This window comes from Salminus brasiliensis, chromosome 22 (assembly GCF_030463535.1).
Source record: "Salminus brasiliensis chromosome 22, fSalBra1.hap2, whole genome shotgun sequence".
Taxonomy (NCBI): domain Eukaryota; kingdom Metazoa; phylum Chordata; class Actinopteri; order Characiformes; family Bryconidae; genus Salminus; species Salminus brasiliensis.
This window is the reverse complement of record NC_132899.1, coordinates 24748414-24762934: the sequence shown is the minus strand read 5'-3', so window position 1 is coordinate 24762934 and position 14521 is coordinate 24748414. Positions and strand designations below refer to the sequence as shown.

Here is a 14521-nt window from a genome sequence, read left to right as displayed (position 1 = left end):
TAATAAGTATTATTCATTATTAAAATAGTTGTTTGTGGCAGAAATGCAGTACATTTTTTATGTAAAAAATGCCTTTTTAATGTCCACACCACAATTTGCATGAGCCAAGAGACTTGTGATCATACTGGACACAGTTCATTTTTATAGGAACATCAAGACCAGAAAAAGCCTGAGTTAAGAGACAGCTATCCTTTACACCAAACGATTGAAATGAATGGGAGCGTGCTGCAAGTGTTTGGTGTATAACCGGCATAAGATGGGTTCCTTCAGTTCCCTCAGTTCCCCATCCATGTTATAGGGAGTATTGTAGCCTGGGCTGCATTTTAAATGGAGCACAAGACAGATCAGCCAATCAGAACAGTGTTTTTTTGCATATAGCACTGCTAAAGGCACAGTAGCAGTCAATTGAATTGTGATGGTTAAAAAAATTGATATGTAAAAATGAATGACAACTGCCTCTGGTGAATAAAACCACATTATAAGTGGAAGGAAAATGCAGAACATGGGTCATTTAAGGAAAAAACGTTGCAGAGCCAGATACACCCTGCAATAAACTATACAAAAAAAAAAAAATCAAAACGTCAGAAAGTTCTGATGTCATGAATGGATGTAGGTGGTGAATGGTCTGTGGTCAGTTTAATGCCTGGCCAGTGTAAATATTGAGCTGTAAATAGCAGTTTGAGAGGATGAGAGTGAAATCTAACTGCTTTAGTGATTTATTCATTATAAACAGGGCAGGATCGCTCTGCTTGTCCTCTCGGTTGTAGCAGACGTCACTGATGACGTCGACCCACAGCAGCGGCTCCTTCTTTATTTATTTATTTATTTATTTATTTCATCTTAATGACGAAATCCCGTTTCCTTTTCCAGGGAACGGACGTCTCGCGAGGAGTGGCCAGACGCGCATGCAATGTTTTGAGAGGAACGTGGAGAAGGGAAGGGAAGGGAAGGGAAGGGAAGGCAGAGAGGAGCGGAGAGGAGCGTCTCGTCTCCTCAGCTGAGAAACGCTCAGTTTGCTCAACAAAAGCAGAACCGTTTAAACATGCAGTCAGAAGCAGTGGCTCTGTATATAAGGTAGGTGCTAGCTACATGCTCGAGCTGCCTGGAAGGAGGGGACGTAGGCGACGGATCCGTCAGAGCAGTGTTTAATATTCATAACCTCACATAAAGAACTGAGGAAGGACCGGACTGTTTGATTTTGGATTAGCGAGCAAACCCCCGAGCACGCCTGCTGTCTCTGAGTCCACGCCGACGCGAAACACAGCCAACGCGGGCTTGAATGTGCTGAGTCTGGCGTTCCCAGTTCCCATGTCTCCGGCGGCTGACCTGACCTGAGCGGGTGGGATGGCTCCGGGATGCTGCTATGGTGAACTAAACAGCGACCCATGAGTCTCCCCCCGAAAAGGGGGAGAGAAAGTTGCATCTCTGCCGTCTCTACAGCTCACCGGAGGAGATAGTTGACAGGCCTCGACCCCACTGCCTTGTGGAAATTATGGAAAATGGATAAACTCACCATTATTTCAGGATGTTTGTTCCTTGCCGCCGATATTTTTGCCATTGCCAGTGTGGCGAACCCGGACTGGATCAACACTGGAGAAGCAGAAGGTAAGAGGGGGGTAATAACAGCCTGCCACTGGTTTTAAAGGAGGTATTCACCGAAAATATCTGATTAACAGAGTTTCCCCTCCTACTCTGAATGTATGTAAGATTTTCCGAGCCGTGTTTGGTGTGTGAAGTGTGTTCCTGTAGTTTTGCTCTGGAGCTGTAAGGCTAATGTAGCTAACAGGCAATGGAAGTCTGTGTCACCCAAAACCTTACATTAGCTTCGCAGCTGCAGTTCAAGAGAACTAGAGAAGAAACCTTCAGATACTCAGCAGGTCTTGGGTAGGCGACTAGATTGAGGTAAGAAGCAAAACACTGTACATTTTAAGGAATTTGTTTGGGGGGAAAAATCCTTTAAGACAAGGTATGGGAGCCTTTCTCACCTTAGCCAGATAACTTGAGCCCAAATTCAGGCCTAACCTCCAGGTCAGGCATTTACATTTACAGCATTTAGCAGAAGCTCTTATCCAGAGCGACTTACAAAAGTGCTTTTCTATTTACCCAAGAAAAACCTCAGCTAGTGTGAATAATCTAATAATTCAAAGATACCTCTAAGATTAGACACCACTAAGCACAAGTCAGTAAGGTGACCACTTCTATTCGCCCAAGTATTCTCTGAAGAGGAGGGTCTTCAGTCTGCGTTTGAAGACAGCGAGTGACTCGGCCGTTCGGACACCCAGGGGAAGCTCGTTCCACCACTTTGGTGCCAGGACAGAAAACAACCTGGACGCTTGTCTTCAGTGGATTTTGAGGGATGGTGGGTCGAGCCGAGCCATACTTGAAGCTCGAAGGGCTCTTGGTGCGGATCGGCTTTTGACCATTGACGGTCAGAACTTGAGACTAATCTTCTGACCAGTCTTGTCATGGCTGACAAAGGTGTAAATATTATTTCTAGCTTTATAGCTTGACCTTTAGGCCTATTTAAATATTTCCGTAGTGTTAAATATGGTTAATCCTCAACTGCCTATTTAGGAATAGTCACGTTCATAAGTCCTGGTACGGAAGCATATGGATGTGACAATCATGACCATTTAAACTACGTCTTAATATGAGTCAGCTTATGTTTGTAAATACAGCACTTTACTGGCCACCCAGCTGCATAATCTGCACTGACCTTAGCTCTGCGGTAAAGTAAATGGAGGCATATGGGGCATGGGAAGCTAAATGACCTCCCTCATCCACACAACCTTAAACTTTATTGAAAATGTGCTCAGTGTGTCTGTAATAATCTGTAATGTATGCTAAAAAATATTGAAAAAAATCATAAACAAACCTCGAAGAGTGTCAGTAAGTCAGTAAGTCCTGCTCAAGCACTGCTTTAAAGCACTCTGTCATTTTCGTATGTTCTTCTTCTCATTTCTTTGCACATTCTTTACAGTGCTGTTTATATCGTCCTCGGCTTGATGAGAGGTGTTCATTGTCTTGTTGGCAGTTCAAGATGTTTGTCTGTAGGATGTACCCTTCAGTAAACCTGAAAAGCACTTTAGAATATGCTGACCTTATTGGCACATCCAGCCCAATGAAATGCAATGCTCCACTCTGGATGAGAAGAATCCACTTTGGTTAAAAGCCCTAAACGTCAGTGTCAGTAAGAATCTAAGACACCATCTAACTCATGAACCAGTGGGCTTGGAGATGTCCGAGCACAGAAATGCCAGTCTCCAGCAGGACAGGTCTTTACTGAGGAGGATGTGGAGGTTGCTAAAAGGAATAGTTTAGTGAAAAGTCAAATGAATTTATTACTTATTCTAGAGTAGTTGATCAGGCAAAATCCGACGTGTGCTTCTTTAGTTTAGGATAGGAGGTGCTAAACAAACATTGCTAACAAACACTGGACTTGGACTGTGACAATCTTGTCTTAATTTTTTAATTTAATCAGGAACCAGTTCAGCAAAAATGACATTAATTAGCTCAGCTCTCTCTGCATCAGACTAATGAAAGACCAGTTTTCCCTCTTTCCGGGACCTCTCACTGTCATTACTCGACTCAACAGGAGCACAAATTAAAGCAGGAACCATAGAAAGGGCTTGCTATCTAGAACAAGACACTTTTATCATGTTGCCATAGTTGACTCTGCCAGCTCTGATAAAGAATGAAAGAAAGGGAAAAAAAAGAAAGTCGTTGAATCTGAAGGGAAGTCAGAAAAGGGAATAGTCAAGATCACAGGGAATGCACTCTTACAAAAAAATGTCAAAAGAGTTGCCTGGAGAAAAGTGGTGAAACATCTCTGTTTTCATCTCATTTCTCTTTGAGACGCCTCCTATGTGGCCTATAGACTTTACCTGAGTTCATCCACAGTTCGTCATTTCGACCAGAAGATTTAATGCTTGGAGTGTATTTTCAAAAATGTGTGCAATTATGGCTGGGCCTAAGCATGTAAGCATGTCGAGGACACTGTTTGTGCGTGCTAAACACTGATCAACTGCAGGCTTTATTACAAACAGTGTAATTAGACTAGTGTAATTAGATGAAGTTACATGTATCGTGATAAATATCATGTAATATGAAAATGCCCTTAAATATTGTGATTTTTAGAGGTTAGAGCGCCGGGATATCGATAACAGGGTTGTGGGTTCGATTCCCGGGCTCGGCAAGCTGCCACAGTTGGGTCCTTGAGCAAGGCCCTTTACCCTCTCTGCTCCCCGGGCGCTGGAGTTGGCTGCCCACCGCTCTGGGTGTGTGTGTGTACTCACTGCCCCTAACACATGTGTGTGTGTGTGAGTGTGTGTTCACTACCAGATGGGTTAAATGCGGAGGACACATTTCGCTGTACAGTCCACACTGTACAGTGACAAATACGTGCACCTTTACCTTTACTTTTACCTTTAAATAAAAAATCCTAATACACACATCTTCAGATTAGTCCTGTTGGAACTCCAGACAATACATGGACTTCAGAGTTTGTTCTATGTAATGCTGGAACGCTACAAGATGAGTCTTGAGAGACCAAGCAGTCATGCAACGACCTTTTTTTAACACAATGTACAAACAGTCTTTAGAACGACTCATGAAAAGCAAGTAGGAGCCTGAAGCAGAGGACCGCATGAGGAGAAGCTGATGTGTTCTGTTATGGTTTACAGGTACAACAAGGCTTACAATAAGCCTCTACATCCTGTTTCAAACTAGGCCAAAATTCTACAACAAATCAGCCTTGGGAGCTTTTTGTCGCAGACCCAACAAAAAAAAACACACGTCTCCAAAAAAGACACTTTACAAAGCAAGGCAAAACATTTGTAACGTTTAATGGATGTTCATGAGAAGGGATTTTAGTTTGTATTAATAAAACAATTTTGGAGAACAGTGGTGTAACAGCTAGTCTGCATGACTTATCAGCTGTATACTGATGCACATCATAAGGTGGTCTATAATATGAGCTTTCCAATTAAATTCCATACTGGAAAACTATACTAGCAACTTCTGAACACAGGTAAGTGAAATTTGATATGTAATAAATCTCAAAATCAGATACCAAAGGAGGTGAACCTCTGGGCTAGCGTCAAACTCCACTAACTGGATTATGCTACAAGGGTGCACTAAAACCTCAGTGTTCCACAAACAGAAACAACACCACAAAAGGAATCCAAAGTATGCTGCAAGTAACAGCCAAAACAACAAGCCCCCCTTTTTAATGTTGCAACACAATGCAAAGCATAATGGTCGGCGAAAGGAGCCTGGCTGGAGTTTGATATGCAGCCGAACAATTAGCTGATTTATTTGCACAAACCTCCAAAATAAACAGAACTACTGAACAGCAGGCATTCCCACTCTGTAGATAAAAAAGGGTAGCCTGGAGCAGAATGGGCAGGGCAGGAAAGAAAACAACCAAGTTGCTGATCTAATGAAGAAATGCTTTCTTCTAATGCTTGCTAACATGCTCTACTGGCCTAAACATATAAGCCTATAAACTGCCTTGTGTTGCCATGAGGAGAGAGAAGGGAAAAAAAGACTAATAGGGTAATAAATGAAATTAGCTAAACAAAATGCTACTGTCTGGACACATGTCTGCAGCTGGTGGGCAGCTTGTCAGATTCAGTCTTCACCTCATCTTTTTGAATGAGCTGAAATGCTTCAGTCTCCACTTCACTTGAATCTTGAGACATCTCGCTGATGTCTCTTCTTGAACGGCAGCTCACCACCTCAAACTCAACCTCAGCAAGACAGAGGTGCTGCACATATTGGGAACTGCTGGACTTCACAATGATCTTGCCATCTCCTTTGAGAACCGGTCATTCCAGCTACAGAAGTACGAAGACATGCTGAGATGCGCATCAGATTTAAAACCCTGACACTGGCCTACAAAGCCAGGAATGGACCAGCCCCTCCATACTTGATGGCAAAGGTCAAAAGCCGATCAGTACCAAGAGCCTTTAGAGCTTCAAGTATGGCTCGGCTCGACCCGCCATGCCTTAAGATCCACAGAGGACAAACATCCAGGCTTTTTTCTGTCCTGGCACTGAAGTGGTGGAACTAACTTCCCCTGGGTGTCGGAGTTGCTCGCTGTCTTCAAACGCAGGCTGAAGATCCACCTCTTCTGAGAGTACTTGGGCGAAGTGTAGTGTCGGGTATTATGGTCTGCATGTAGACTTGTGTTTAGTAGTCTAATCTTAGAGGTATCTTTGAATTCTTGTCTAGTCAAACTAGCTGAGGGTGTTCAGCGAAGCACTTTTGTAGGTTGCTCTGGATAAGAGTGTCTGCTAAATGCCATAAATGTAAATGTCACTGAACAGCTCAACACGCTTAGAGGAGAACACTAACTACCCGTTCTGTTACATCAGCTAACAGACTGGCTAGCATCACATTGGTTGGGGGAGGACCATCCTGTCCACCCAGAGAGAGTGAGGCCAACTGCACACTATGGGACTTCCAACCACGGATGGCTTAAATCTTGATGCACCACAGGGACTCAGAGGAAGCCATTTACTTCCATGTAATCTGTTTTTCATTAAAACAAATTCTCAAAAGCCCAAGATAAAGCATGGCAGTAGGCTAAAGATCAAGAAAAGCTTCTCACGAAAAGGATCTGGCTTAATCTCAGGGAAAGTAAGTCAGGACTATGTCCCTATATCTGTGCTTTATTGAATAACTCATCTAGTCGGCCTTTCACTCAATTTAATGGTTCCCTCTTGTGTCTCTTGGGACCTAGCTTGTGTATCTAATTATATCCTTCATCACAGTCATTTTATCTTATTAGGCTTACCAAATATGATTTCACCCTGGCCTTTGATCTGCTTTCTTTCAAATGGGGCCTGTGAAGTACAGAGCTGAGCAGGCCGAGCTGCAATTAGTGTGTAACTGCAAGAAAGAGAGAAAAATTTCATTCAAGCCTGCCTGATTACAGTCACAAGTTTAAGACTAATAGAAACAACTGAATGCTGATTAGTAAGCTGTGAACTCTCATAAGTGCAGTCTCGGATGTTTTATAATGTAAAGTGTGAGCTTGATTTGTCATAAATGTGTATTTGTATTTTACTGGACAGGCAGTTCAATGTATTTTGAAACGATTAAAATAACATTACATTTGGTTCTGTTATGGATGGGAGTCATCTAGGTCTGAAGATCCTCCCCAGTACATCAAAAAGCATCTTTAGAGGATGTTTGGGTTCAGACATTGTGTGCCCTTGTCATTCATAGGAGCCCCAGGGGCTCCGTCCATTGGCCTTTTGCCACAAGCCCTTGTTCCTGGGGGTCTGTTCCCATACCAACTCTCAGGCATGGACGTTTTTGTTGAGTCTCAGGGGAGCTGGGGCAGGAAGCCTTATTTCAAATGGGAGGTTATTAGACCTCAGCCCTACAAAATCCAGCCGGTTTGTCCATATTCAGGAGATTTGCTGAGAAACATTGACACTCTTGTAAATGCTTCAGGCCAGTGTGAGTCACACAGCATCCAGAGCAGAACTCCAGATTAATAGCAGGAAATATTTGGCTTCTTCAAATCAAAGGAAGCAAGTTTCACTACATGAAATTACAGACAACTGTAACAAACATTTAGTTGAACTGTCCGTTCTTTTGATTGTTTATGAGGGTGGGCAAGAATTTCCAGTGGTTTCCTGTAGAGGTTTTTAGGGTTTGGGGCATGGTTTAAAACTGCGATTTTTAATTTAAGCACCTTCGTTACCAACTGCCCTGCTGAAAAAATAAATAAATAAATAAATAAATAATCAAGCTCAAGATGGTTAAGATGGTTGACCAGCTTATCTCTTGACAAGCATAGGGTATGTTTTTCACAAGTTTCATGGTTTAGCTGATGTACAAGTATGATCAACCAAACCAAGCTAGATAAGCTGTATGACCAAGCTTGAGCAGTCTGGTCGACAATCATGACCAGCAAGACTACCCTAGCTAATGTTCATGCAATGTCTTTCCGCTTTGCGACTGCAGCTAGGGCTGGGCGATATGGTAAAAATTGAAATTTGTAATTTCTTTTTTTATTATTTTTTTTAATTCAGCATCTGCTGCACTTCATCTACTTGTTTACTTGTTGTGTATTCCGATAACAAAATGTATCTTTCCTATTCCATACAGCACAAGAAACATGTGCTCATCTTAAAATTTGTCAGTTTTTCTTTTGGAGACTGGACCACAACAATAATTAATTAATTTTTAATATGAAAAAAAAAAAACAGCATTTCAATAACCACTATGTCAAAACTGCATGGCCACGTTGGTTTAATATCGCTATTTCAGTTCCACAAGGGAGTTTTTCCCTTCCGCTGTCGTGTTTGGCTTGCTCAAACAAGGCTCGGACCCGGGCCTCTGTAAAGCTGCTTTGTGACGACATTCGTTTTGTCGATGATTGCAATCAAATCCTCACAGCAGTGCTGCCAACTGTAGTAGAAAGCCTTTCCTTTCCAGAGACAGTTATTCCAACAAAAGCAGGATAAACCCTTTAATATCCTTGATTTCAGAAGATGCATTGAATGAGCAGGTGTCCAAATACTTTTGCCTATTATGCATATATTCATGTTCCACAGACCTGTTCAGCAGTGCCAGACTAGTCGCTGAAATTGTACACACTAAAACAATGTGTGTGAAGCCATGCATACAGTAATGGAAAGAAATCAATCATAAAACTGCATTGATGTGCTTCTAAACGCAGGCGCCTTGACGATGGGGCTTGTTCGGCAGTGCCAAACTATTCATGGACGGGACAAGATATGTATGCCACCACGGCTTCCCCCAGAATGGGTCACCACTCTCTTCTTCATTATCATGGGCATCATATCTCTCTCGGTCACGTGTGCCCTGCTGGTGTTGTCACACTGGCATCAGGAAACAACAAAGTACGCTCGCTGGATCGCTTTCACAGGAAGTAGGTAGCACTTTGAAGGTTGGCTTGAAGTGTCAGTTTAAAATGAATGTTTCTAATTACTGTCTCTGTTTCCTTGTGTTGCAGTGGTCTTTTTTTGCATGGCCGCCCTCATATTTCCAACTGGATTTTACATCAATGAAGTTGGAGGACAGCCTTATAAGTTACCTAACAACACAGTTGTGGGATCGTCTTATGTACTTTTTGTTTTATCGATATTCTTTACAATTGTTGGACTGTTGTTTGCTGGAAAGGTGTGTCTGCCTGGCTGACACTTCCTTGCCAATAATTTGCATTGATTTGTTGCTTTCTATGAAATATTTGAGGACGAGTTGGTGATCCTAGAAGACGACAGACGTACCCCAAGACGGTTGAAAGAGAAGATTATACAGTATTTTATCTATACAGACTGAAGAGACCTGGTGGAGCTGTCACTATCTGCACATATCTGCACGATAGCCGAATGGATTAGTATCGTTTTCAGCGTTTCACTTTACACTTCGGCTCCTCACATGACCCTTGTATTGAGAGCGGAGCTGGTTTAAGGGATACCGCCAATGGTGATATGATTGTTAGGTTGGTATTACTGAAGCAAGAGCATGTTGTAAAATGTGCAAAGCCTCAGAGCTAGGTAACTTTAGCTGAGAATGTTAGGTTTGAGTTCAGTGTTAATTGTGGGCTTCACTAGGTACACAAAAGCTGACTTTATTTTTGATGCCTACCGCCGGACCAATAGAATGAGTTACACACTGTACAAATTTGCCTTTTTTTGTTGTTTAAAATATTTCGATATTTCTCTATTTTAAAGTGTGACCGTTTTCCCTTTTTTCACCAAGTTTAATACTACCAATAAACTCACCTGCTCATAGCTCCCCCTACCACGAGGAGGGTAAGGACACAGATACATGTGAAGCCAGATACCTCCTCTGTTCGAACTGCCAAAATGCAGCATTGTCCATCAGCCAACACGCTCGGAGGAAAGGGACGGGTCCACAGCTCCACCACTCCAGCCAACATCGCTTAGGAGTGATTGGTGGAGAGAGCACAGTCTACTTACAGCCAATTGTGCTCTCACAGACTCCGTCCACTGATGGCAAAGCAGCTTAGCTTGACCTTGCAACCACCAGGCCATAGGTTTTGTGCATTAGACCACTGGGCATTTTGGAGCCCCAGCTGTAATCCACCTCACATATTTGAGGCAAAACTTTAAAGGCCAAAAAGTGCCAAAAAGGTTCTTTGACTTTTAGCAGTGCTGGTACTATGTAACCAATTTATTTTCCCCAAAGGTTCCTTAAATAACCATATACATAAGCAGTTCCCCCAAATAGAGGAACCTTAGAAGCATTTAAATTACTGTATGTAAACCGATCAGCCATAACATTAAGACCATCCGTCTAATATTGTGTAGGCAACCAAAACAGCTCTGACGTGTTGAAGCATGAAATCCACAAGTCCTCTGAAGGTGTGCTGTGGTAACTGTGCACCAAGATTTTAGCAGCAGATCCTTTAAGCTCTGTAAGTTGTGCAGTGGGGCCTCCATGGATCACATCAATGAGACACTGATGCCCTTTGTCCCTGGAACACCCCCCCTCCCCCCCAGAACTGTCTGATGTTTTGGAGATGTTGTGACCCAGTCAACCAGCCATCACAATTTTTCTCTCGTCACAGTTGCTAAGATGCTAACACATTAACTTCAAGAACTGCCTGTTCACTTGCTGCCTAATATGTATATCTCACTCCTTGACCGGTGCCGTTGTCACCAGATAATCAGTGTTCTTCACTTTACCTGTCTGTGGTTACTGTTATGGCTGATCTGTGATTAACCTTAACATTGCCTTTACGTTAGAACCTTTTGAATAAGTCCTGTTTTTAGGGACCAGTATTTATTCAGATGTCTTATCCAATTACCTGATATGATAAGCAAATGCAAAGATCAGTTTAAATGAGTAAGAATGCTCAGAGCCCGTCCCTAATCACTGCATTCAGTTCTGCTGTCTTCCCAGATGTTACTGAGGAATCCACAAGGACTGAAATTTGAAAGATTGGCCATCAGAATACCCTGAAACAGTTGACAAGAGATAAAGTATGGTAGAGGTGATTTTGTAACTTGTCAGCACTAAACCAGTGGAGCTCTCAACCCATGTATTGTTTTGTTTTTTTGTTTTTTATTGCTGTTATTTGTTGTTAATGTCGATGATCTTTCAGGATTTGTAGAAATGCACCGATACTGATTGTAAAATAAGATATTTTGTTAATAGTTCAACCTTTTACCTTCTTCAGGGTAGTCATTTTAGATGGACAGGAATGATACAAAGCATATTCTTGTTTTCTGCGGTTTTTGAACTGCTTTAGAAAGCACTGTGTTGTACATTGTATCTTAGGTTAGGAGAAATAATTACAAATTACCACGAATACGTTTTCGTTTACGTTAACATTTCCTTCATGTTACTGTTGAGTCACATTCAGTGTTGTATGTTATCGGGGTGAGTTTCCCCAGAAAGTCCAGCTTTCTGTTATTCTCTTAAATGGTATCACTCTAATTTATGTACTGTGGTATTAGAGAAGCTATTTAAGCGAACTGCACCTTTCTTTTGAACGTAAGGGTGAAGGCAGGGGGAACTAATGTTGCATGAACAGCTGAGAATGTGCCTGTTCCTGCTGTACTTGAACAGTCTTTTGCGAAGCGAAGATACCAATGTTAGCCACCCCCTCAAAGATGAAACCTCAGTCTGTTATTTATAGCTTGTCTCCTGTGCCACTTTCAGATTTATCCATCTCTTTGTGAGCTTCGTCCCTGTATGAATCCATCTCTTGTTTCCTTAGCAACGGCCAGTATTTCGAGAAAAGAAGTGAGAGAATGATCTTTTTGTAAGAGATGACCGTTCATCAGCAGTAATTATGCAGTTCTGTCATTTCTGTACAGGAAAAGAAGAGCAACATGTTAGAGCTAGAGGGGCTTCATTGTGAATTTCCTGGATAATGAGGCTGTGACAAATAAACTGAGGTGAAAGAGAGAGTGAGAAAGAGACGGAAATGATGATTTGGTCAGTTACTTTTTGATAATGTCAGCATCTTCTGTGTGGAGTCTGTGTTTGACAGTATCATGACATGTGATGATCCACTAACCAGTTAAATTTCTTGGACAGTAGTGCTACAGAGAACCATTGCTTTATAAAAGCTTTTGCGAAAGGCTTTGTACCAATGAAAAGAACCAGTTAACATGGCAAGGTTTCATTTAAGCATCTATAGGACTCTTCACTTTGCCGTGGTTCTATTTAGAACTAATGCATTTACTACAGAACCCTGTAGACACAGTAGAACATAAGTTTAGCTTTCCCTCAGATAGAGACTGACTGAAAGACCACTAGATAGCACTGATTCAACACAAGCTATCAGCATCAGTCTTGACATCAGCAGAAAATGCTATCTGAAATGCTTGATCAGAAATCAGAGTCCCATTCAATCCTGTAAAAAAACAATTATGCAGAGTGTGACTGTCTGGGAGTGGGAACTCCTGTTTTAGATGCGGAATGTGCAGCAATATCACAGTCATATCGATATCTGCAGATATCTGATGATGTATTTAGGTGATGCTGAACCACTGCACTAAAATGTCTGCATTTCATTAATTTTGCTGCATTTGCAACCCCACAGAACTAAAACTCCTCTGTAGTGGTAATCCGGGTAGATGTAGTTCCAGTTAATATGTTTTAATTATATAATGGCATCAGAAACTGCAGATATGTACAAAAAATACTGGATATTGTCATCAATCTATCAGTGCTGTCCAAAGAAATACATGTATCTCCAAAACAGCAACTTCACAGGAGGAGGGGGAAAAAAACTTAACTTTCAGTGGAAGTCATAGTAAAATCAATTCAGGTGTCAATTTAGAGCTTTTCTATTGGTCCATTTGCCTAGAACTATTTATACAGGGTACGGGGCAGCTACAGGGCTCAAAGAATGGAGAAGTCTAAAAACTGACAAAAATGGAGATATAGGTTTTTCATTGGACAACAGCGCTACAGTGTTTTCTGATACAATTTCAATGGCGGTATCAGAAAAAAATGGTTAGTGGCATATCTAATAGATAACTGATCCCTAATAGTAAATACATTCATTATCCAGACATCAGTGCACAGAGAGGAAAACCTCAGCATTCACATAAAAACTAACATAGTTCAGTAATTCATTTAATTTGCTGGATCATAAATACTGAGATTACTTTACTAACACAATGGTAAGCCCCCCCCCCCTCTCCCCCTCCCCTGCCCTCAGTTAAAAGATGATCAAACCTGCCACACTGTGGCGCTCGACCTGAGCTGTAGAGTGTGTGGAGACTTGTGGACTGCAGACCATTCAGGTCCCGTCAGGAGGCTTTTACTGTCAGTCCATCTGTTCCTATAGAAACAAGAAACAACACCGTACAGACACATCAGGAGCAAACATGGAATCAGAAGAATACAGTAAATACGACAGACAGCCGACATCAGACACGGAGCACAGCAAGGGAGAAAAGCGCAGTCTGCCTAAAAATCACTGCCAATAATCCGGTTTTGTCACTGCTGTTGTCCTGGTGGGGGTATTCATGTCCTATTCTTGTCCTTACGACCAAAATATGTGTCAGCGGTCCAGAAAGTATATGTCCAAAAGGATTTTGGCAGCGGTGGGATTCGAACCCACGCCATCGAAATGACTGGAGCCTAAATCCAGCGCCTTAGACCACTCGGCCACGCTACCGCGGAGAAGCGGCGTTTGAACTTGCACTTAAAAAGCAATGACCCACCAGACTCCTTTATAACCTGACCTTTATAGCCATCTGATTTATAAAGCTGGACTTTGGAAAAGAAGCGCGTTTTATTTGTTTGTTTATTTATTTATACACTGGTTGTGTTTATTCAGCTATGGTTAGCTAGCTAGCTATAGAGATAGCCACTGTCGCTAGCTAGGACAGTATTAACTGGCTAAGTTATTGTCACACTTATAGAGTAAACATTAGCTAACGTTTCTCAAGACTTCTTTCAAACGTGCTTAAAATGTTAAAGATGTCGTGTACGTTGCTAACACTGTAACTATCTACCTAATAAAATAACAGTTAGTGCTAGCTAGCTAACTTAGCACGATGGCTAGGTAACTAGCTAGCTAGAGTTATTAGCTATTCCAGCATTTTTTGCACTGTAAACGCCTAATTAACCAAAACGTGCTAAACCTAGAACTGGTCAGTGGGCTAGGTAGCTAACGTTAACACTACTTTGGCTAAAAGCTGGTCCAAACTTAGGAAATCTTGGTTTTGAAACTATAGCTATAACTTTATTTCAAACACATCCTGGAGAAAAAAGGGGACTTCGCGTGTACAACACCATCTCTAACACCGCAGGCATCCCTGACGGTGTATTTTTGTATATGTGCCGCTGGGCTCCGGGGGTGTTTGTGTTGGTGGGCGTGTGCGCTACGTGCACTCCGTGTACTCGAAGCATGGCGCTGTGGACGGGCTGTACTCTAAACACGGCCAGAACGGCCCTGTTTGTGTCGCTCACTGGGACCCCTGGCGGTCTGCTGGCGCTCTCACCATCACTCCCACTAACATTACGAAACCTTGCAGGACGAACCATT

The 14521-nt window shown here is 42.2% G+C and overlaps 1 protein-coding gene and 1 non-coding gene across 2 annotated transcripts; one reads left to right on the top strand and one right to left on the bottom strand.

Moving 5' to 3' along the window:
* The first annotated feature begins 926 nt into the window (after positions 1 to 926).
* mosmob (modulator of smoothened b) lies at positions 927 to 11936 on the top strand. The gene is made up of 3 exons (XM_072666654.1): positions 927 to 1605; positions 8699 to 8911; positions 8996 to 11936. Exons 1-3 carry the CDS (start codon positions 1500 to 1502, stop codon positions 9178 to 9180), a joined length of 504 nt encoding a protein of 167 aa, XP_072522755.1. The 5' UTR covers positions 927 to 1499; the 3' UTR covers positions 9181 to 11936.
* Positions 11937 to 13566: 1630 nt separating this feature from the next.
* On the bottom strand, positions 13567 to 13648 carry trnal-uag (transfer RNA leucine (anticodon UAG)). The gene has a single exon. It is a non-coding gene; the product is annotated as a tRNA-Leu (tRNA).
* Positions 13649 to 14521: the final 873 nt, after the last annotated feature.

Excerpts from the sequence above, each read along its gene's own strand:
- mosmob (XM_072666654.1), top strand. The coding sequence starts at position 1,500 with ATGGATAAACTCACCATTATTTCAGGATGTTTGTTCCTTGCCGCCGAT. Across the intron at positions 1,606-8,698 it reads CAACACTGGAGAAGCAGAAG|GCGCCTTGACGATGGGGCTT; the intron begins GTAAGAGGGGGG and ends TTCTAAACGCAG. Across the intron at positions 8,912-8,995 it reads CTGGATCGCTTTCACAGGAA|TGGTCTTTTTTTGCATGGCC; the intron begins GTAGGTAGCACT and ends CTTGTGTTGCAG.